The 23,750-nt window shown below is 52.1% G+C and overlaps 2 protein-coding genes across 18 annotated transcripts in view; one reads left to right on the top strand and one right to left on the bottom strand.

The window, feature by feature from the left end:
* Positions 1-8,594, bottom strand: part of VRTN (vertebrae development associated) — a 14,285-nt gene extending 5,691 nt beyond the window's left edge. The window contains exon 1 of one of the 2 annotated variants that reach the window (XM_042048079.1): positions 8,341-8,594. The gene's annotated coding sequence lies outside the window, so the exon portion shown is untranslated. Of the gene's footprint in view, positions 1-681; positions 821-8,340 lie in introns of those variants that run through there. The other variant, XM_042048080.1, reaches the window with a different exon arrangement.
* The window catches only part of ABCD4 (ATP binding cassette subfamily D member 4), a 16,256-nt gene continuing 813 nt past the window's right edge, over positions 8,308-23,750 (top strand). The window contains exons 1-18 of one of the 16 annotated variants that reach the window (XM_042048062.1): positions 8,308-8,423; positions 9,045-9,169; positions 9,287-9,414; positions 9,586-9,725; positions 12,922-13,038; positions 13,327-13,452; positions 14,314-14,364; positions 16,983-17,077; positions 18,030-18,151; positions 19,002-19,093; positions 19,273-19,362; positions 19,634-19,839; positions 20,132-20,223; positions 20,429-20,465; positions 21,598-21,647; positions 21,914-21,966; positions 22,320-22,396; positions 23,434-23,663. In XM_042048062.1, the coding sequence (XP_041903996.1) occupies positions 8,323-8,423; positions 9,045-9,169; positions 9,287-9,414; positions 9,586-9,725; positions 12,922-13,038; positions 13,327-13,452; positions 14,314-14,364; positions 16,983-17,077; positions 18,030-18,151; positions 19,002-19,093; positions 19,273-19,362; positions 19,634-19,839; positions 20,132-20,223; positions 20,429-20,465; positions 21,598-21,647; positions 21,914-21,966; positions 22,320-22,396; positions 23,434-23,663 (1,932 nt within the window). In that variant the 5' untranslated portion in view covers positions 8,308-8,322. The other 15 variants (XM_042048063.1, XM_042048064.1, XM_042048061.1 and 12 more) reach the window with 15 other exon arrangements.

The following is a 23,750-nucleotide window of genomic DNA, read 5'->3' as shown; positions in this document are numbered from 1 at the left end:
CTGCGGGTTCAGGCCACCCCATTAGTAAAGGCTCTCATCTGACAGAGGAATATTTAAACCACCGGGACCATACAGCAGGAGCACAGAAGTGATAGACTTCAGGAGCTGTCTAGGCTGGAAATATCACCGGAGGAGATCCAGGGGTGAGCAGCAAAGGCAGCAGGAAGCCTGCTCCATCTGCCAACACCCACATGTCCACCGAAGCTCACGAACGGGGCATCGCTCACCGGGAGAGGGAGAAGCCTCAGACCCACCTTAACCTAGGCCGAGCGCTGCAGCCAAGCCCGGCTACGTCCGCCCCTCGGGCGGGGGCACTGAGCGCTCGGGTGCGGGCGGCGCCTGACAGACACCCCCAGCCCCACGCACCCGCGGCTGCTCACGCCTCTCCCGAAGGCAGCAGAGGTGGCTCTGTGCGGCTGCCCCACGACGGGGACAGCCCCGCACCCCGGGTGGGAGCACGGGCGGCCGCTCCCCTCGCCAGGAGACAAAGGGACGCACAGCCCCGGGCCAGGGGAGAGGCCGCCGGTGCCCGGGCAGCTGCCGAGCCGAGACTGAGGGCAAAACGGGACTGGACGCCCGCCCGCCCAGGGAAGGTGCCGCCTCAGCGGGACAGTCCGCGAGTTTGGAAGGGATGGCGAGGAGCCGCGGCCCCGACGGCACCCAGCACGGCTCCACACTCACCTGACTCCGCGGGTCAAGTCACGCCCCACCCGCACCCTGGGCCGCCCCGCACCTTTAAGGGCGGCAGCAGGAAGCGGCACGGAGCCGCGGCCGCCCCGGTGCCAGCCCCGCAGTGACCCCCGGGAGCGGGCGGCCGCGTGCGGCGCCGGGCCGGGCCGACCCGGGCCGGGCCGCCCCTCCCCTCCCCCCCGGCCCCCCCCCCCCCCCCCCCCCCCCGGAAGCGGGCCATCCCCGCGGCCCCGGCCCAGATGAAAGCGGAGCGGGCCGGGGGTCACTTCCAAAGCTAAAGTGATAATGGCCATTGTGCCGCCGCCGCCGCACTTAAAGGGCCCGCCGCCTCCGGCCGCCCTGCCCCGCTGCGCCCCGGAGCGCTCGGGCACCCTGCGCCCCGAAGCATCCTTCTGCCCCACACCCCGCCCGGGCTTGCAGCCCCATGGCGAGTGGCAGAGCCCACTGGGGCCACGGGGTGGGAGCTGGGCGCCTGCGCGGGGCACCCATCGTGTCCCACGGGGAGCAGGCAGCTCCCAGGTGAGTGTTACTGCAGCCCAAGGGTTGGCACAGCCTGCATGCGTGTCTGCTCCCTCTCCCCGCTCGCTCCTGACAAGGCCACGGTCCTTCTGTCCTGCTAGCTAGGAGATGCCCTTTCCTCTCTCCTTCCCAAGTGGTGCCCTTTCAGCAGCAAGGCCAGGCTGGCTGGATCCCTGGGCTCCTAAGGCAGACACAGCTCCCCGTCAAAACCCTCTCGTTTGTCTGTGGGAGGCACCCAAACGACAGAAACCATTTCCCTGTCCTCAGCTCTGGGCAGCCTCCTGGACAGCCTTACATCTGCCTGCTGGTGCCTGGACCCTCGGTGGAGCTATCTTTCTCCCCATTATCTCTGCTCTGCTGCCTCCTTAGCCTAATCTCAGGGCCGAGGTCCCCCTCCTTAACTCCCGCTCTCACAATGGGTTCATCCTGTCCCTTGGGCATCACGTGAGGCTGTGCAAACAGCCGCATCAGGCACCTCGCTCCAGCATTGCTAAGTTGCCAACACCAGCTCCAGCCCATGGCCTCTTCATGTGTCCAGAACTCTAGAGCTTCCTCCAGAACCTGTCTCCTCCCAACCTACATCACCCCAAAACAGGAACCCAAGGAGCCCATCTGGTCTTGGGTGTGAGTCCTGGGTGCATTTTAATGACAGAGGTCATAGTTTGGTCAAGAGGGAAGAGTTGGGACCTTTGCTGTCAGTGCTACATGTCCCCTGTATGTGTGTAGCTCTGGCTGCAGGCAGTATCTACTTCCAGCCTATCCCTGGGGACCAGCCTGAAACCTGCCACAATCGCCCCAAATCCAGTGAGGGGCACAAAGTAACTCCTGATGCCAGAGACAGCAAGGCCTTCCTGCCCCACATGCCACTGCCCTTGGGGAACCTCACTGTGGCACTCATTTCTGAGGTAGCATTTGGCAACGAGAGAGCAGGAGGGCTCACGGAGATGCCGTGTATAGGATTCTTGTGCAATTCAGGAAGAAACACAGATATTTCAAAGGGTAAGTGTGCCCAGATCCCTCTCCTGCTGCCTTTCCTTCCACCTTCGTCCAGTGGCAAGCACTGCTGCACAAATCAAGGCATACCTTCACTGCCTAGAAGCACATATCCCAGAGCATTTTTCCCCACTGCTCTTGTCTCACATTTGATCCCAGGAATGCAGGGGGAGGCTGGGCAAGGAGGGTTTGACAGGAGGAAAGGGCTCCCTGGAAGCTGTGGACTGGCTGCTTAAGAGTCCTCCCAGCCTTAGTTAGGAGTCACCACCCCAGGTGACACTGAACCCCGGCCTTCAGGACTCACAGGGGTCACTCTCACTGGACCCAGTGAAGCTACAGTGCAAGGAAGAGAGACCTAAACCATTCCCTGGTGAGCTTTATCCCCTTCAGACAATCTTTCAAAGCCAGCTCCACTCTTGATATCAGCCTGTCCAGTCCTGGCTCTTTTCCCCTCTGGCAGGCTGGTGTTCATGTCCACAGCTGCTGAGCTTCCCTTCTCATCCTTTTAACTTCTTCAGTAGAAAATGCAAAGCAGTGCTCACAGGGCAGTGAGACACTGGTAAATGCCGGAGTCAGCAGGGTCAGTGATTAACATAGGAGCTGGAAAACACACAAAGAGACAGCTTGGGCAGTTCTGTTATGCAGATGACTGCACACACCCACTTCCAGCTTATAAACAAGTAGTTAGCATTTTTCTGTTCCTTGGAGGAGTTCAGTGGGGGACCAGAGTGCTTCCTGCTTTGGTGCAGGATGCTTCAGCATTACAACCATGGAGCCTTTTGCAGTTTAGCTACGGCTGCCAGAAGCTTTTCTGTCTCTTGTGTTTTAACCTGCCTGCTTGCAGCCCATTCTCTCCCAGACACGGCTCAGAGAAAAGGTGCAGAGATGCCCAGCTGTGGGGAGTCTCCAGGCACCATGCTACCAAACGTGCTGTAAGGCAGCTTTTACTGCTCCACGTTTGGGCATGGAGTCTTCTCCCAGGTCAAGAGCAATCTTTTTGTTCAGCAGATAGAATTCTTGTTGGCTTGAACCTCATGAGGAAGGATGTCTCAAGGACCTGGTGCTGAGTTCTTGTATAATAAGATATGGCTTGCTCTGGTTCTGTCACTGTAATGTGACAATCTTGACAGTGACACACATGGGGACAACATTTAAACACACAGCTATCCACCCCATCAGGAAAGTTCCCCATTCCCAGCCAGGGGACCTCCAGGAGTGGAGGGAGTCAGAACACCCTACCTACTGCAGGGCTGTCCATGGGTGGACCAAATGAGACTATTCAGGTAGGATGGGATGTAACTGAAACACGTCGGCAACCAAATGCCATTTGGGGCAGGTCAGACTGTGGACCAGTTGCCAAAACCACCTCTGTAGCTGGAAAAGGTTGACCCACACTACTTTATGATCCATTTATCATCTATACATGGGCTAAATTGACATGTCCATCCTCTTAAAGCCATTCCTGGTACCCTGGCTTCTGGTTGTCCCACCTTTCTCCCTCCAGAGCACTGCAGAATTTGAATCTCTCTGGGAAGTCAGGGGAGCTGGGACTGTTGATGGGCTGATGGAAATGAGAGCATGGGAGCTTCTAGGAGGGTCCTAAGTGTCTACTGTCTTGGCTGTCTTTCTCTCCTGTGCCTGGCATTGCTCCACAAGGAAAGAGCAATGAGCAGAGCTTGCAGCCTGAATTGGCAACAGAAATCAGGTTGCTGCAGCTGCAATACGCCCACTATTCTTAGGGAGAAGGAAGGTCAAGTGGTTCTGGTTCTGGTGCAATTTTGCCCAAGAGGGACCTGGAAAACATGGAGTCCACCCCAATTATTGTGCTAACTTGTTTACTGTGAGTGACAGGAAGTCCTGTTTTGGCATTCATGCACATTATCTGGTACTTCTCATTCCTGGCCCTGAAACCACCTTTGAACCCACTGCCTCATGCCTGTGCTGGAGCCCTTAAAGTGATGCTCAGAGAGACCAACTGTTGGGCTCTGCAGAGAAGTCCTGTGAGGCACCCTCCGGTCTGTGCATGCCTGGGACAGTGCTGGACACTGGCAGACAGGTCTGCTCACATCATACTGAGAGGGAAAGTAACAAACTATAGGAAATTTTCAGCCAGGAGTAGCAGAGCTGGAGTGATTGAATTATAAATAGGAGATTATGTGAGGAAAAAATTTATTTAGTGGTGCTGAAGTGAGAACTGGCAGGCAGAGATAGCCAAGTGCATCAACCTCACCGAGGGAGAGTGGTTAACAGGAGTGACTTCGGCTGAGAAAAAAAGGGGCAACACAGACAGCAGAAGTATTGGGCCTGAATTTTAAGGCAGTGTAAGGGCAAGGCCCAGTTAGGAGTTTAATCTCACAAGGGAAGTGGGGAACTGGCCTACACATTAGATCCCATCTTGGACAAGAGACTGGAGGCCCTTAAGTCTCTCCCACACCCTATTGTCCTCTTTCTTTGAAGTGAATCAGAACTCAGGGTCATTCCCCATCCTCCAGCACCCCTCAGTGCCACCTCCTTTCCATTCTGCAGAGAACACCAAGGGCTCTCATTGCTGTTGTCCTCTCTCCAACTTAAAATAACTCTTTGTGGGACCAGAGGACATCAGTGCTGTCTCCTGAGAGCCACTCCCTGTCCCTCTCCTAATGGTTACTGCTTCCCAGTTCATCTTCTGGGTCATGTTCTGCACTAACCAGTCTAATGCACCAGGAATGCACAGGAGAGCCAGGTCTGCCTGCCCCCTGCCCTGGGGGACCAGAACCCTGACAGTAGGTCCCATCTCTAATTCACCTCTACTCAGCTTGGGGCTCTTTTCCCTTCTGGCTTCTGGCTGGCTGGGCTCTCTTTTTCTTCCCATTCTGTGAGACAGGAGGGAAAGTTTGAACTTGGTGTTGGCACTGTGCTCTTGCTCTACGAGGCCTCTGCGAGGCTCCCAGGTTCACAGGAAGAAATTAAATGTGAAGCAGCAAGTGAAGTACCACAGCACTGAGCAAGAACTAGGAGTCCTGGCCGTATCCTGTGGTCCTGGCCATAGGTGGGAGGGTGGGGGAGAGCTGGGAACTGAAGGAGATTCAAAGTCAAGATCAAAGCATTTCCCTCTGAAGCCCTAACACTCTCCTTCCCTCCCACTTGCACATAAAAGCACTCTGCCCTCAGCGGGCTCTCCTCTGGGGAGGGTGGGTGGAGGAGGGGTCCCTTCCCCCCCTTTTTTTTCCTGCGTTACTAATAATTTTTCTCATAGGTGAAATGCTGAAAATCCTTGACCTCTCCTCCCCCATGCCTGCTTCTTACCCAGATCCAAAGGGCCCGGAACCGTTTCAACGACTATGAGTTCATGGCAGACGTGGCCTGCTTTGGGGGTGTTACCAGCCAATGCCAGCATGGGGGAGATGCAGCAAGCAAAGCCTTTGAAGTGTACAGTAGAAAGACACTGTTAGAGGCAAAGCACAAGGAAGGAGGATTGAAAAGAAAGCAGAGCAGTTTGGCGCACAGGAGGGGGAAAGGCTAATTAAGACACAGTGTGGAGAAGGAAAAGGCAGAATCATTAAGATATCACAGCAAGAGCCGTGGTGCGGCTCCATGGAGGTTTAAGCCATGCTGAGCCTAGCCTATGCTGTTTGCTCCCCCTTGGTTTCCCATTCCCACCCTCTGCTTTGGGGTGGCACAGGAGTGTGAGGGACTCTGTCAGTCAGTTCAGCTTGCTGATCCAGCTGGAAATTAGCTGGTTTAGTTCACACCCTAATACAGACAGAGCTGAAACCCAGGATGAGAGTTTTCATTACCCTTTCTTTATTAATGATCTGACAGAGGGCTAAAGCTTGTAGGTGATCCCACACCGAAGAAGCGGCAAGCTCCAGTGAGGACAGGTACCTATGAGGAGACTAGAAATTGGAAGCATGGGCAGAAAATGGTGGATTCAGTTTTGGAAAGCCCAGGAAGGGGATAATCTTGTGGCAGTGCTTCATTACGCAACATCACACAAAGCCAGCAGCATTAAAGAGGGGAAAGACGGAAAGCAAGCTACAGTCAAGGCTGCAGTTTTGTGTTTCTTTCTATGATGACAGAAACTGCTGCTTACTTCAGAGAACACCCAGGACCACTTGCCCCACAAAGGCAGTGAAAGATGGGTTTGTCAGGCTTCTCCCTACATCCCAGCTACAGGCCAGCAGGCAGAGAGGGACCACAGGGAAATGGAAATATAGAGGGGCAGTAGGGAACGACGTGAGGCAGGGGGCTGGGAGGCCAGGGATGCGGGATCTGGCTCCCTCACTGGTCCAGGGCAGGGCAAAAATGCGTGGAACAGCAGGCAGGGGAGGATGGGGGATGGGATGTTTCACACCTAGCAAGCAGGAGCAGATGGGGCTGCGGTTAAACACCACAAGGAATTAACTTGCACTGCCTCAAGGAGCCCAGGACTTAGCAAGTCAGACCCAGCTCTTGCTTCCCTGGAATCATGGCATACACTTTGGTGACAGGTTAGCAATGCAGAGGGGGTTTCTCTTGGGTCTGTAGCTAGTCAGGGAGCTGAGATATGGCCCTTCAGTGCAAACAGACCCATAAAACTCTGCTCAAGTCGTGATTCCCCGGTCCTTTCCCAAGCCCTGCCCCCAGGCACACACTGAAATGACCATGGTGTTTGCTGGGGGAGAAACGTGAGAAGTAGAGCCGGAGTGCTGTAAAAGATGTAAATGTTTCTGTGCTGACAGCAGCTGAGTGTCTAGGGCACAGCCTCGGAGGGGGGATGGAGAGGCACCGAGAAAGCACTTCTCTTTTGTTCTTGATCTTGGCTGCCTTAGGAGGGTTCCCAGGAAAAATCCTGAAGCCGATACAGCAAAGGGAGCTCACAGTGTGTGCTTTACCAGGTGGGGGTCGTGGGGTGTCAGTGACAGAACAAAGGGCAGGGAGAAGGAGGAAGTAGGAGGAAGGGCTTGGGATAGACAGTTGTGGCAATCTCATCTCTGTGTTAGATCCTCTGACTCCCCTGGTGCTGGAAAGCCATTTCATCAGTCGAGCAGGGAAGGGAAGGAATATCCCCTCAACATAAAGTGGACAACAGAGCAAAGGAGTCAGTTCAGTCCGGTAACCACTGACAAGGTGACACACACAATTGCCACAGCTGCAGCACTGCCCCACGAGAAGATGTGACTGCCTAGGAGCAACCGTCACCCAGGTCTGATGCAACAGCTGAGAAAGAAAACCCCCATGATTCTTTTAACATAAAAGTTAGTCATCACTGAGGTCAGGTTTTCAGAGGGCTGATCTCTGCCCTCTGGAGCTTAACCTTTAGGTATGACTGATAGCATTGTGAATTCCATCAGGAAAAGAGCTGAGAGAAGGGAGATGAGGGCAAGGAGAAAGGGGCACGGCTTAGAGACAAGGCCGTTTGCTAAGGAAACACACTGATGTGTCTCCTTTCATCCCTGGGAGCATAAACACTGATTTTGTGAAGTATGATTAGCTGGACCGCTGGCCAGGTAGCAGCAGAGCAAAAGATGAAGGAGATGAGGATGAAGACAAAGAGGGCTGGGAGGCAGGGAACTGGCAAAAGAACAAAGCTACTATGGGAGGTGGAACCCATAGGGCATGTGCAGAAGCCCAAAGGATCTGCAGAAGAAATGGCATCAACAGGATGGCAGGTGACAGACACACGAGTAAGGAGGGCATGACAGCTCGTAGGATCTCTCATCTCTTATCACCAGACTTGTCCAGAAATTTACTTGTTCTGAAATATTTCATAACTCAGAGTTTTGGGTTATGAAACCAGATTGCAGTCCAAATCTGAGGAAAAAAAAAAAAAAAGTTGGTTTCTGTATTAAAATTGGGGTCACTGAGAAGCCAGAGAGGATCCATTCACTGACACAGCTCACTGCTGCTTTCTTGAAGTCCCTCCCTCTGCCTCGGGTTTCTCACTGCTCCGTTCCCGTTCCTGCAGCGGCGGGGGGAGCACACACTGGCATTCACCATCGCGCTGGGGATCGCTGCCTAATCCCAAATTCCCGGCTTGAGAAATCCCCTGCAATGGCCACTGCAAGTTGTGCGTCCTTTGGAAGCAACCTGAAACTTCACTGCCCACCCCAAAATAACCCAAATGTGCAGAATCAGTACTGGTACTTTCTTGTCTCCCCTATGACAGGTGGGCAATACCTGCTGCCCAGGCGACTGTCCCTCAGCCACTGGGATGTCCAGAGGGATCATTTCGTGCTTGTCCAGCTCCTTCCTCAGAAGAGGTATTAGTGCCCGGGTTCTCCGGCCCTGCGGCCTGTGGCTCGGCCCTGAACCCTGCCCGGCACCACGGTCCGTCTCTGTGAGCGGGCGGGCGGGGAGGAGCTGAAGGACGCATCCCCCGCACCGGGACGGCCCGCCGGGATCACCCGCCCGGCCCCGCCGTGTGGGGAGCGCGCGGGCGGGGCGGGGCGGCGCTGACCACCCGCACCCGTCCGGCGCCGCCAGGGGGCGTTGTGCCCGCTGTCAGCAGCGCGGCGTCTCGCCAGGGGGCGCTCGCTCTCGGCCTCGCGCGGCAGAGGCGGTGCTGGCGGGCGGCATCTCTATGGTGACGCCCTACGCGGAAGAGCGCGGCAGCGGCGGCCGCCCCCGTGCGGGCGAGCGGGCGAGCGGGCCTGATGCCGGGCGAGGAGAGGTGATGAATATTCATGTCAAGCGGCCGCGGGGGCGGGTTGGCCCGGCCGGTCCGGCCCGGCGGGTGCCGATGGCGGGGGGCAGCGGCAGCGCTGGGGCCGCCGGGGCCGGTGGGCGGTGAGCACGGACGGGCTGGACCGGGGCGTGGCGGAGGGGAGGTGGGGTGGGACCCCCGAGCTCACTGCCGGTCCCCGCGTCTCCCTCTGTTACAGGGCTGGCTCCCGGCTGGACGGGCTGTTCCTGCGGCGGTTCCTGCGGCTCCTGGCCGTGCTCTTTCCTGGGTGGCCCTCCCCGAGCGCCCTCATGTTCCTGACGCTGCTCGGTGTCGCTTTGCTGGGTGAGCCTGGGTGGTGGGGATGGAGGGCTGCACCCCACGCCTGCTCCCTGTGGTCCCCCACTTTGCATTGTCACCGCTGTCCTTCAATTCCTTCCCCTGCTTGCCTTTCTCCTCCAGAGCAGCTGGTTATTTACCAGGTCGGCGTCATCCCCAGCCAGTACTATGAGGTCCTAGGGAACAAGGACTTCTCCGGATTCAAAACATTGACTGCCATTGCCGTGACTCTGATCATTGTGAACTCCACGGTAAGACGAGAGGCTCACGTGTCTTGGGAGAGGAAGGGAAAGCTGCCCACGGCTCCTGGCATGATCCTGCTCATGCCCCATTAGGTGTCAGGTGGATCACTAGTACAAATTGCTCGTTTTTATTTAATTTTGAAAAATCTCTTCCCATCCATCTCTTTGCCCTCGTTCCAGCTAAAAAGTTTCGACCAGTTTATCTGCAACATGATGTACATCAACTGGAGGAAATCCCTCACTGAATACCTCCACAGCTGCTACTACCAAGGCCAGGTCTACTACAGCCTGCACGTGCTGCGTGAAGACATCGATAACCCGTAGGCTGCCGGCAGCTTCTTTCAGTATCTTGCTTGGCTTCTCCAGGGCTGCTACGCACCTTTTCAGACTTCTCTGTGTCTCTGGGTAGGGGCTTGAGCCCTAGAAGCTTTTACCATCTAGGCACAAATCTAGGCATCCTCTTCTGCCCTGGTGGGAGGTGATACCTGTTGCTGGGAACTCCTGTGACTGGCAGTCGTGGTGGTTTTAGGGACAGGATGTTTCAGTTGCGAGGAAAATGGATGCCCATCGGAGCAGGGATCCAGTGCTAAAAAACATGTCTGCAAACTCAACCCTTAACACTATGTGATGTTGCAAAGGGTCTGGCTGGAGTCAGCAGTGCTTCTCCTTGCCTTCATGCAAGTGCATTAGGATAGTCCCTGTTCTGTTTGAACTTCAAACACCAGAATCTGCAGCTGAGCACAGTTCATTTGGTTTTTTAGTGGTTTAATAACCCATAAGAGATACATCCAGGAAGGGCTTTGTTTTGCACTGTATGAGGGCCACATTTCCCTTTCCTGTTCCTAGGAAGGAAGTGTCAGGGGTGACTTGAAATATAAGAGGAGGAGGATTCAGTCTCTCCTTGCAGATCCCAGTCCCCCCACCCCTGAGAGGTCCCTCTCCAGTTTGCTTTGTGCACTGTCCTGCTTACTGCAGAGCTGTTGATCTACCTGGGATGTGCAGCAAAGGTCAAATGCCTTTCCTCACAGCTGTGTGTGGACCTTGGCCTTGCAGCCTGTCCTTGCACACAGGGCACTGCTGTCACAGTTGCGTACTGTGAAGAGCTAAAGATCCTATGTCAGACATCATGTGAGAGGTCACAGAATCACAAAGTATTCTTAGTTGGAGTGGACCCACATGGATCATTGAGTCCAACTCTTTAAGTGAATGGCCCACGCAGGGATTGAACCCATGGTGTTATTAGCACCATGCTTTAACCAATTGAGCTAATCCCAGTGTAGAAGCCTTTATTCCCTCTCCAGAATTTAAAGTCATGATTAAATACTAGCTGAAAAACTAGAAATCAAGAGGTAACATTTTCCAAATTATGTGGTGTTATACAGTTGTTTTGAGAGGCCAAGCTCTCCTCTGCTGGAGTGGGCACCTCTGGTCTAGTCACTGCACTGGTGCCATTTCCCATGTTGATGGCACCAGAGGAGACCATACCCAGGGTCCTGGGGCAAAATTGCTGTCTTGCAGGGACCCCTTAACTCTTGCTAATAGTAGTAACTTCAAGGAACTGAAGCAGCCTCTGCACTTTTCTGCCTGTTGCTCCTGGCTGCCTGTCCTTGCTTCTTCATTGCAGAGCAGGGTGGTTTGTGTGGCTGCTGCAAAAAGATATAATGGGTATCTAAGGGGGGGCAGCAAGCAAGGAGAGAGGGCTCAGCTTGGGTCAAACAGCTCTACACGTTTGGCAGTTGGTGATCATCATCAAGCTGATGCACTTCCAGGTTGCTGTTGGGTTTACTCCCATTATCATTAGATGTTCATTTCTGAGAGTGCTTTGCAGTGGTTTGGAGTTGCAAGGAGGGGTTAAAAAGCCATGTCTGTCCCCAGGGCATGCAGCACTTCCCAGGCAGTGCAGCACATTGAAGCCAGAAGCTCCTGCATGCCTGTCCTTTTCTTTGGGTGTGGGAGGGGAAGCCGAGGACAGAGGTCCCTCAGCACATGATTATTCTGCTCAGGTTTATTTTTAACTAGGGAACCTGTTCACGTTGTGCAGTGAAATGTAGGAGACAACTGGGTCAGTGTGCTCTGCAGCAAAAGAGACAGCTCTCCTGACTTTTGCAGACCAAATGTGTGGGATTACTGTGGAGTATTTCTCATTACACCTTGCTTCTGCTCCAACATTCAGTCTTGCTGTTTAGTGTGTTTTTTGTGCCATTGCAAAAATTTTCTTAATCTTGCAATTCCTTGACTAGAGTTTTTTCCCTGTACCAGGTACTTAAAGAACAAACTAGAGCAACAAAGAGACCTCCCATTTATGCAGTGCAAACCAAACTGAGTGTTAAATGCATGGAATCATCCACTTCGAAGGAAGGAAGAGTGGGTTCTGGGTGGCATACAAACACTTGCAGCACCTAGCAGGGCATTTGAGTTGATGCTTCCATGTGTTTCATGTGTTTTCATTTCATGTTGCTTAATAGCTTGTAAAAAGCAATATCCTCCTATGAGACTATAGCGCAATTTAAGTTACAGTTTTATGGGAATAATTACAGCCTGAGGAAAAGGAAAAATGATGACTGTAAGGTCAGTCAGGGTGAGAGCTGCCCCAGAATTAAATCCACTGCTGTTCCTGAACTGCTAAAGTGTTGAGAAATGAATGTCCTTGTGGTTGTATCTGCACTGAGACTAACCAGGAGTCCATCCTTGCTCTTCATTCTGACTCCAACATGCAGTTATGGCCTTTCCACCAGAGCTTAGCACAGCAGGCTGAAGCCCTCATCCATGTGTTCTGGACAGATGAAGTGCTGAGGGAGTAAATATACTGAAATTCTTCTTAGTTACTCCAAGTGCAACTCCATCTCAGCAGTGGGATAGATGGGATTTGAGGGTCTGTCACCTATGTGCCTGCTGCCAGTGAGGTGAGAAAGCTTGGTGTGCTGCTTCCTGCTCCTGGGGGCTGGGGTGGGTGGAAGCACTTCCTTCCTTGCAGCAAAGGGACCAGAGGCACTCCATTCAGAGCCAAGGGACCAGCTACTGTGGAAGGGTAGCTTTGATGGAAGTGTTTGCAAATATCCAGCAGCTGGTGAAGGCCTGTCCTATGCCCCAGCCTGTCCTGGTGGGTCTGACGACATCTCAGCCCAGTACTAAAGGTTAGGGGGACAGTTCAGTAGTTTTTCATACTGTGAGGGTTGTTCCAGGAGAGGAGTTAAGGACAATGATGCAGAGACCTTCAGCACAACTGTTAAGTAATGTTGTTGAAAGTCGAACAAGGGATAAATACAAGGAACAGGGTGAAAGCAATGGCAAGAGCTGTTCTTGCTGGGTGCCAAGAAGGCCTGTGGGTGGGTCCTGCTGGGCCATGAAAATGGTCTCCTGTGGGGGAGCTGCAGGTCCTTCTCAGGCAAGGTTGTTCACCTGCACCCTCTCCTACGTTCATGCAATGAAACAGCCTGGTTTGTGCCCTGTTAGGGATTTAGTACTGGCTCTTGCTTCTGGGCTCTAACAGTGTCAATGGCTCTTTGTGTTGAGCAGGGACCAGCGCATCAGCCAGGATGTGGAGAGGTTCTGCAGGCAGCTCAGCTCCATGGCCAGCAAGCTTGTCATCTCACCCTTCACACTGGCCTACTACACATACCAGTGCTTTCACAGGTAAGGATGTATCCTGGTCCTGCTTGCACACCTCTTTTCGGTGTTCTTTTTTTGGAGCCTGCCACCCATGTTACAACTCCCCAGACAGATATTTGTACACATGGGTGAGTGGTCTCTACTCTCTGAAGAGAATTCTGCCTTGGGGATGCTGGGATGTGCAATGTTGGCCCGCAAACTTCTGTGAAAGCCAAGAGAGGTGACAGCTGAGGGTTCTGACTGCTTGAGCTTAATGGTACGGGAGTGTCCTTTTGCTTGGATTATTAGCTGACTTCTCTTTCTCTTCTGTAGCACAGGCTGGCTAGGCCCAGTGAGCATCTTTGGGTATTTCGTCATTGGGACAATGGTTAACAAAGTTTTGATGAGCCCAATTGTGTCTAAACTTGTGCAGCAGGAAAAACTGGAGGGGGATTTCAGGTGAGTCCCAGCAGAGCTGTGTTTTCACTGCCCCTTGGCAGCTCCTGTGAAAGCTTCTTTTTTGTCCCCATTCAGTGCTGTGTATATAGCTACTTCTCTTGTCTGTGACTTTCCCCACATTCAGAGAAGGCTACCTGTGCAAGGGTGCCTCAAAGTCAGTGTACTGAGCCCCTGCCAACCATTCACAGCCTTGTGTCATGGCAGGCAATGCCCTTTGGTTCAGTCTGACAGCTCAGTCTCCAGGCTGTTTGCCTGCTCCTTGTTGGTGCTTCTGCTAGGGATGTGTTGAAGAAAACTGCACATGGAGCTTCCTTGGGTGCAGATGCACGTTCAGTAAACTGTATCTACTGACAGAAATCAGGTGTCTGCTTCACCCCTGCCTTCACTAGGTTCCTAAAACAGCCTAGTCTTTCCATATGCTCTGTAACTCACCTCCTCCCCCTTGCTTGCAGTGTTGGCTGTGTGTGTAGCAGGGGCTTTCTAGCTTTTTCTGGGGCTCAGGGCATCCAGGGACAGCAGCATCAGCTGTTGTGGCACAGGGAACCCAGCCCAGGGCAGTTGGCTACAGTGATTTTATATGGTGGAGATGCTGGACTACCAGCAGACAGTAAGCCCAAGGGCTAAGATGATGTGTGCAGAGAGCAGGATACCAAACAAATACACCACTGTGCTGGCCCTGAATGATGGCACCTTGTGTTAAGCCTTGGTTTCTGGTGCCTTTCAAGCCTGTTGAGTATTTCTGTCAAGAGATGCGTCAGATCACTGCTCTAACATGCAAGACAAGTTTCCTCTAGGAATGGGTTTGGCTACATAATTCACTGAGCATTTATGCACAATTACAATGTTTTTTTGGTTGTACAGGTTCAAGCACATGCAGATTCGTGTCAATGCAGAACCAGCTGCTTTCTACAGGTTAGTAGTCTTAATTTCTTTGTATCCTCAAAAGGATTGTCCCAGTTCAGAGCATCCTTGTGGTGTTCACGTATCCCAAGGGAGCCCAAGTTCTGTGTCTGCAGCCAGAGCTTTCTGTCCCTTCCATTCCACTGCAGCATCATACAGCCCTGACACTCTGTTCTTTGCATTCTGTGCATCATCTGCAGAAATAATCCACAGCAACTGGAGACAACTGTTTCTCCTTTGCCTCCCTTCTAACATCCTCAGATGCAGATACAGATTTGGTGCTGGCTTAGAGACCATTACTGATGTTTTGCCAGGTCCTTGCCTGGAGGATTGCTCAAAGTCTTACTGCATCTGGTTCCTCTGAGGACTTGTTGCATGCTCTTTCTGGCCACATCCTGCTACTGCTAGCCTGCCTGTCTTCTGTGGGTGTGCTAGCTGCTACCTGGCCACCTTACCTCTGCTTGCTCCTCTTGGTCAGTCTGTGCCCTGACACTCCAAATGCTATACTGGTCCTCTGAATTTGCTCAGTGCCATTCACCCCAGAGCTGAGCACACTATCAGGAGCCCGGCAGCACCTCCGCATTTTAGTGATGCCCTGAAGCCTGTTGAGCTGCTACTTGGTTCACAGAAATACTGAGAACCCAGGAAAAGAGCCATGAATTTGCTGTAGCTTGTGTTGGAGTGGCAGGAGGTTGTTGTTGCTTCTCTCTTGTCATGAGTCTGCCTTTGCCCTGCATGTTGTCAAATTGCACTTCTTCCAGGAATTGTAGCACCTGTCCTCTCTCTGGTCTTCCCTGCCTGTGATCTGTATTTGGCTCCTTCATGCTGTAATGTGTGGGCATTTCAAGTATTGTGGTGCTGTCCCCACAGTGGTTTGAGTCAAAATCACTGATATCATAACAACTTATGTTGACAGGCATGAAACTGCTTTAAGTAACTGAAATCAATCTTGGTTTGCACTAGCAAGTCTGAGTTTTTTTCTTGTGGACTGATTGATTCTTACTGGTTGGTGATAATTTTTTGTAATGAAAAGATACTCTAATTACATGCCCTTATTTAAGATGCAGTACTTTCCCTCACAATCTTGAACTTTTTTTTTCTATTACTAAGTAGAAAATGGAAAGTGGATTATTATACCAGAAAACAGAATGTCTTGGTTCAGTACAGTGTTTTAGTAGAAAAGCTTCACTTTATGTGAAACTATATCTTGAGTGGCACACAATCAGGCCTTTTCATGGTATGCATCGTAATTAAAAATAAAGGAATTTTTTAAAAGGTTGCATTTCTAGAATCCTGCAAGAGGAAGAGCATGTGGTGAGTGGATGGTTTTGATTGCTCGACTTCTCTAGCTTGTCATCTTGTCCTCTTAAGACTGTCCAACCATTGTTTTGGTAAAGAAAGAAACAGAAGCAGAGCACTGCCACCTTTTTTACTTCTTTTGTTACTAAGCCTTTGGCAAACTTGCTTTAAAAGTGAAGTGAATGCGAGGAAAAGAGGAAATACAGCAATCTCTCCTCATCTGCAACAGAATAATAGCTCTGGTCTCCAGTTCCTTTCTCATCTTTAACTCCTTGTATCCAAGGCTTTGTCCTTTCCTAATACATGGACAGCAAAGATTGCAGCTCAGTAGTTACCTGAGCTGTATTGTAAGGCAGTAATGCCAAACTGAATTCTAACGAGACGCATTTTTGAGAAAGAAAATGTATTTTTCTATGAACTGAGAATCTTCAGAAATGAGACTTCAAAAATCTGAATTTGGATGGTTTTGTGCTGCTTCTGGCCTTATCTTCTTGGGCCCTAGCGACTCCTCTGTTACATAGACCATGGTGGGAGTGTGGTTTTTGTAGTAGGCACAAGCCTGTGTTGGATGTCAGGGGCAATAGCTGCCATGGTGGGTGGGAGTCTAAAGTGAGATGTGGAGCTCTCTCTGCCTTTTGCCACCTGAGGGCAGCCCAGGCCTTGCAAAGCAGCAGAAGGAGCTGCCACGCTTGCTTAAAGGTGGTGCTTTAGAGATGTCTCCTTGCTCCTGACGCAGCCTGGCCACTGGAGCATCACCACTAACTTGTGTGGTGGGTGGCCTGATGGAGATGGCCCTGGGAAAGGGGGAGTTGTGGGGCTGAGGTACCCACACTGGGGGTTGCGCTGCTCAGGACTTGCCTTTGTCCGATTCCTGTGGATTGAGGAATGGGAAGAGGTGGACTGAGGCTGATGGCCATGCAGGCCATGTGGGCTGATTATCACCCCCTGGGCTCTCCTCTGCCCTCTCTGTTCTGGCTCCAGCTGTGTAGCAGTGCCATCCCTCTTTTCCAACCAGGCTGTGTTTGGGAACTGTGTTTGACCTGGTGTATGTATTGCTTCAGGCTGGAGCCTCGCTGACAGTGTCTGGGCTGGCTTCACTTCCTCCTGCTGCAACAGCAGCAGCCTTGGGCTCTGGGAGAGATTTTCAGGACTCCTTGCTTCAGCCAGAGTTCCTTGATGATACTCTTCAGGAACGCAGTCCTGGCTGTTCAGTTCCTGGTCAATAAAGAGCTTGTTAGTTGGAGGCAAAGGTACCAGGCCTGTTCCAAGCTTCAGTTTTAAAGCCCATGGTCCTGGGATGTCTGTGGCATGTTGCAATGTTATTTTTACAGGGCTGGGCGAGTGGAGCACATGCGCACAGACCGGAGGCTGCAGAGCCTGCTGAAGACCCAGAGGGAGCTGATAGGCAAGGAGCTGTGGCTATATAGTGAGTGGGCAGTTTGGGGGGTGAAGTGGGGTGTGTGGTAACTCCATTGTGGTGGCCCACAGGCTGGGGAACTCTACTGGTAGAGCAGTTGGGTGGGTGCTGTGTTTTCTTCTGCGTCTTGCTGGTGCATGAAAGCCCTGATGGTGAACAGAGGGTGCCTCCTGCAGTGCTAAATGGGAATCCTGTTGTGTAAAAGCCTCATAAAGAGGTAAAGTTGTGGAGGACCCAGAATCTGGCTTTTCGTGGGTCAAGTGTTCAAAGGCCAAGAAAAGAGGGAAGGGCTTGAGATTTGGGGGCTGTATATGTGGTTAGGAGATGTGGAAACTTCTTTCCAGTAGAGCCTGTCCCTTAAGTGTAGTTGTCCCCTGAAAATATCCCTTCTTCCTTTTTTGCTGAGTCCAGGTTTTGGCTTTAAATGACCCCTATAAAGACAGCTCTTCCTGATCTCAGCAGCATAGTGAGCTTCTGAGCAGTGTATGGGAGGGAGAACCCTGAAGAGAAGCATCTCTGGGAATTTGGGATCTTAAGTCTTTCTGCCTGTTGTGTGCTCCCAAGACACACTTCATGGCAAACCAGCTCACCCCAGAGCTTCCTTTTTGCCCTCCCCTCCTGTTTACTGTGAGTCAGTCAGGCCCCTGACTGAAGCGTAGCAACAAGCAGGCAAAGCGGCTTTAGCCCCATAGCAGTCCCTGAGCTGTGTGTCTGGATGATGTTTCTCTGCTCAGGGGCCTGCCCTAAAGTGCTTTTTGCTTGGCAAATGGATTTTCACTCTGATGCTTGTGCTATCCTGCAAAATGGGTTTTTGTGCTCTGATGTGTTCTGGTTCATCATAAAGGGCTGAGGCAAGAGCATGGCTCTTCCTCTGTCTGGGCTCAGGGTCAGCACTTGGGCCTGGCTGGGACAGAGGTTTCTACTTTAACTCACTGTCTTCTTTCAATGTGCTTGTGCCCAGTTGGGATCAACACCTTTGATTATCTGGGCAGCATCCTGAGCTACGTGGTCATTGCCATTCCCATCTTTTCTGGGGTCTACGGCGACCTGAGTCCAACAGAGCTCAGTGCCCTTGTCAGCAAGGTGAGCTAAGAGTGATCTCTGTGACCCCATTGTAGAGGGTGAGCAGGCACTGAGGATGGAGGTTTCATGTGGGGCTGGTGGTCCTGGGGCTAGATAACCTGCAGCACGTGATCTTCAGGTTAGACTGTCCCTACCTACCATGTCATGGAAATGGGAGCTTGTAGCCAGCTGGTATATGATTAACTTGGGGGTGAGAACTGTCAAGGACACATCTACATAAATGTTTACTACCTCAGACCTCTGTGTCTAAAAAAACCTGGGAGGTCAGGAAGTCTGTGGTTTTCAGCAGTGCAGGTGGGGATGGGGTCTGCCCAGTGCTGTGGGTCTGGGTTATGCCCTGGGCTACTGCCCATGGTGAGCCTGGCCACCAGTGAGGCTGAGCTGGCTTGCATTCACGTTCCTGACCTGACTCGTTACCAGATACTCAAAACTGCCTTGTGATGGAGAATGCAGAGCTAAAAATAGCGAAGTGGGCACTGCAGGCTGAGACACCCTGCTCTGAGCCATATACGGAGCTGAGAGAGCGTTGGTGGCATGGACCCGTGTGACTTGGGCTAGCATGCTGGGCCCTAGGCAGGCCAGCAGGCACTCTGCAAACACCATCCCTGGGTGACAGGACATGTGTCCACCTGGGAAAAACTGCTGTACTGAGCAGGGAAGCCCTGCTTCTTTCAAATGTGGTCATCTTCACTCCCACCGCCCTGGGTGATTTCACCACCCCTCATTCATCTTGCTGAGACAGCTGATGTGGCCTGTGTGGACTCCTTGGCTGCCTCCTTGGAGTCATGGAATAAGGGTCAGGATCCCACCTCAGCACTGACCTGTACTCTGGCATGTGATTTCTCCCCAGAATGCCTTTGTTTCCATCTACCTCATTGGCTGCTTCAGCCAGCTCATAGATCTCTCCAGTACTGTGACTGATGTTGCTGGCTACACACACAGGTGAGCTTATCTGTGGGCACATCTCTGGAGGAAAGGGAAGTGCAGGACAAGACTCTGCCCAGGTCTGTGCTAAAAAAAAAAAAGAAACGGTTGCTCTTGTACAAGCATGGGCAAGTGTGGATATTGTGAAGAGGCTGCTGGAATTGTCCTGGCATTCATGCAACCTCCTGTGTGTCTAGGATTGGTGAACTGCAGGAGACCTTGCTGAGCCTTGGCAGAAAAAAAAATGGTAATTACTCAGAAGCCAGAACCAGTTGGGATTTGGACAGGTGAGTCGCCCCTCAGCAACTGGCTGGCTTGCAGCTTACATGCCAGAGTGTGGGGTTGCCATGGGATGGAGGTGGCCCTTGGTGTCACGGTCTGTTGCATGCATTTGGTTGGAGCAGGCAGTGCTCACTGTGAATTGTCATTCCCAGGGTGTGTGGGGCAGAGCTGCTGTCACAGTGCCACAGGAGGTCTAAGGTGCCTGATCTTTGCCAATCTCAGTGTGGTTGCTTACCCCTGGATTTCTCGTTCTTTGTCTTGGTGGTGGCCCAGCAGCCATTCTGGGGAGGACCCAGCGCCAAGGGACACAGCTTTCCTTCTGGAGCGAGTGACACTCTCAGTACCCTCATCTGGCAAGCTGCTCATCAAGGACTTGAGCCTCAGGATCTCACAAGGAAACAGTGTGATGATTGTGGGAAACACTGGTACAGGGAAGACATCTCTCCTGAGGGTCCTCGGAGGACTCTGGGAGAGCACACAGGGTAAGGACTGCTACTTGCCTCAGCCTTCTCTTTCTCACCCAAGGCTACCCCAAGTTTGGAAGGTGGCAGTGTGGCAGTTTGTGAGGCCAGTTTCACCATGTGATGGTGAATGTGTCACTGGTCCACTGATTTGAGCCACCCATCTCTGTCACAGTCTTTGGCTCTCACTGCTTTGCTCTGTGTTGCAAACACACTTTGTGGGGTCTTGTTGGCTGCTTCATGGGACAGGACTACACAGGGCAATGGGGAGTTGCTGCATGGTACTGCAGGTGTGATGAGTGTCTCTGTGCAGGGAGCATCAGGATGCTGACCTGCTTTGGCCCCCGGGGAGTGGTGTTCCTACCACAGCGGCCCTTCTTCACGGATGGAAGCCTGCGTGAGCAGGTGAGCCCAGGGTCTGGCTCTGCTCTGACCTCAGTTCTGCTCCAAGCTGTGGTCATGCCCTGCAAACCCATGGGGTGCAGACAGACCTGCAAGAGGGAGAATGGCTGTGGCTGCTCCTTCCCTTGTGCCTGAGTTCATGCTTTTGTGTCTCTGATGGACAGTGTCCAGCTTTCTCTGACATGGTTTCTTTTGCTCTCTTAAACAGGTGATCTATCCCCTGAAGGAGATCTATCCACTTTCAGGTTTGTGAAAATCCATTAGAGCAATTAACCAATGCTGTGGTATTGGCTCACTGTCCTGTACCCAGTGCAGCTTCTCCCCTGCCATGTCCCATCAGGAACACTCATCCATTTTGCTTTTGTTGCTCTGGTGTTCCCTAGAAGATTAGTGTGTGCTAAGGTCAACTCTGTGTCCCCTCCCTTTTGTGAGGGAGCGTACTTACTTGATAAGAAAGAAGTTGCTCTCTTAGTACAATGAGGACAAGCTGGCCGTGCTCTTCCTGCTGTGCTGGACATGATGTATGTTGCTGTTGGGATACATCTGATTTGTTTGGTACAGCCTGACTTTCAGCAAGCCGTGTTTGCCTTCATCTCATTTTTAATCCACCTCCATCTTTTACCGTTCCACTTGTTCAAATGATGCCCCAGGGCTTCACACACTGTCGTGGTCAGAGTATGTGGATCCTTTTTTCTCCCCTACCCTCTTTCAAAGCCAGACCACATGTGGTCTGCTGTAGCTTGGAGATGTTCAGCAGTGTTACCTGCTGCTTTCAAATGCTTGGGAGTCACAGTCTTGCTGAGAGTAACTACAGCCATCATCCACTGTTGTGGCTCTCCTGCAGCTTCAGAGAGGTCCATGGCAGATGCACAGCCCTTCTACTCAACTTCCATAGATGCTGACTGTACCAGCTCAAGCGTATGTTCTGCTCCACAGCTGACTCACCCTGAGGTTTTTCTCTTCCCACATAGGGTCCTTTTGCCAACTGTTACCTGAACCCCATTCCCATGGCTCCACCACTTGTAGTGTGCAGTCTCAGCTCTAAGAGAGCAACTGTTGGGCAGGGCCTTGGCAGTTGGAGCCTGGATCCTTGTGTTCTAGCTGTGGCCGTGGACTGAGGCAAATCTCAGGTGTATCTGTGGAGCCCAGCTACCTCCTGGCATGATGCTCACAGGCATGATTAACATTTTTAAGGAAGGTCAGGTTTTGGGGCTATTTGTGCCAAAGCCCAGGGTCTGGTATAACTAAGTGGTCAGGTCACCTACATTGCACCTCAGGAGATCCTCCAGTTCTTCCCTCCTGTCCCACCAACTCCTCCATGCAGCAGTGGCCTCAGCACACATTGCTTCTGCTTCTGCTGTATGGCTTTCTCCCTAGGGTCTGCAGATGATGAGAGGATTGTGCAATTCCTGGAGCTGGCTGGGCTGGTGAGTCACTGGTAGCACTGCTGCCTTCTTTCCTGGTACCACCAATGAGGGAAGAAGGGATGATTTTTTGTGGCAGTGCAGCGTGACTGTGCTGAACTTATGTGGGGACGTTGTCTGTACCTGGGACACAACTGTCTATGGGACAGACAGAGGAGGAGAGATAAAAGTGGGGAAAGGGAGACTGGCAAGAAGGAGGTAGTTATGCTCAGGGCCATAGGCTGACAGGGTTGGGGACTGTGTTCAAAAATCTGCTGTGCTCTCTGTAGACTGATTTGCTGGCAAGGGCTGGAGGACTGGATGAGCAGGTGGACTGGAACTGGTAAGGGATCTCACTGTCTGTGTGAATTTGGGTAATTTCTGAGTGGGGAACACTTCTAAGCAGATGCGCATTGCTGCTGGATGTATCTGTGTCAATCTGTGTCCTGTGAGATGTGGACACTATACAGGAGCAAAGCCTTCATGCCCCAAGCATCTATGCCAACAATCACCAGCTGTGGTGTTCTGCAGGCAGCTGACTGTGTACAGGGGTGCAGAGCCAGTCCCAGCATGGAGGGGGGCACAAGGGACACACAGGGACAGTTATTTGCTGGTCTCTGATATCAGAAGCCATAAGATTTTCAGCAAACGAGCTCTGTTTCTTGAGGGAGGTGTTGAATCTCGACCCTGCTGCAGGTATGACATCCTGTCCCCGGGGGAGATGCAGAGGCTCTCATTTGCACGACTCTTCTACCTCCAGCCAAAATATGCAGGTGAGTGACTGACTACAAAAGAAAAGAGGGGGGGAAAAAAGGCAAGGCTTTTGATATATAGAGAAGCTGGTACAGAGACAGTGAAATCCCTTTTGTGCTAGGAACATGCTTTGTCTTGGCCATTATTTTATCAGCATAGCACATAGAGGATTCATTTGTGAAATGTGAAAACATTTCATTATCTCTGTGGAGGGTGGTACATCAAGAGGCCGTATCTAAGACATTTTCTTTTTAGGGGACTAGTGATTAATGTTCATGGTCCACATCCAATGGCACCAGAGGAAGAACTTTGTCATCCTGCTCTCCAGTTGCTGTGTAAAGAAGTGCATGTGTTGAGGAGTGTGGCAGCAGCTGTCATATCTGAAGCTCGTGAACATCTGTAGGGCTGTGAGGCAGTATGAAAAGTTTGGCCCTGATGTGGCAAAAGAAGACAAGGAGCAGTGGGAGAAACAGTCCTGAGAGGCCACAGAAGCATCTGTGATTAGCTAATGGGGCCAATTCCTTAGTCTCTGCTGGGGGCTTGGGCTGAGAACTTGTCATGAGGGCCAGGTTGGATGTGCGTAAACAGAGCCCGTGTCGGTAGCAAGTTAGTACATGTAAGTACCTCTCTTTTCCCTGAAGCCTGTAGCACGGCTCAGTGCTGTCTGGGCAGAAGGAACCTGTGGATTGCAAACTAAAAGCTGTAGAGATTATTTGAATTTATTTGCTCCAGGTCTGTAGTATTTACCCCTAATGGGCAGGAAGGTGCCACAGGCCATCCTACGTGCTCTATGTAGGATCTGTACTGGAAGAGTGCGCTGGCTGCTGTTCAGCCTGGCACTCTGGCACATGGTCTGCCTGGAGAAGGTCACGTCTTGGCTTTCACCATGATGGGGATGAGGCAGTGGCTGGCAGCTGTTGAGGGAGAGGAATGAGGTGAATGGTGTGGTTTGGATGGATTCAAGCACTTGAGGGGAAGGACAGCTTTCCTAGTTGACTGACACCAGCTGTGCCAGAGGAATACCAGAGTCCTTATGTTTCTCATTTGCCTTCTGCAGATGCTCTTGGTGAACTCCAGTTAATATGTGAAATGTTCTTGGGAGATGCTGCTCTTTCCTACAGGAGATGTCTGGTTGGGAGAGGATTTGTGGGGCTTATGACTTTTCTTTCAGTGCTAGATGAAGCCACCAGCGCCTTGACAGAAGAGGTGGAGCATGAGCTGTACCGTCTGTGCCTTCAGCTGGGCATGACACTGATCAGCGTGGGACACAGACCCAGCCTGGAAAAGGTGAGACAGGGAGGCAGCGCTCCATGCCTCCCTCGTGGTGGCAAGATAGAGGAGGTAGAGAGGGTCTCTGGTGAGCAGAGGGGAGTG

This window comes from Corvus kubaryi, unplaced genomic scaffold (assembly GCF_017639235.1).
Source record: "Corvus kubaryi isolate FWS band 111438036 unplaced genomic scaffold, C.kubaryi_AGA036_p1.0 66, whole genome shotgun sequence".
NCBI lineage: Eukaryota > Metazoa > Chordata > Aves > Passeriformes > Corvidae > Corvus > Corvus kubaryi.
The sequence above is the reverse complement of the archived record's forward strand: the minus strand, read 5'-3'. Positions and strand labels throughout refer to the sequence as shown.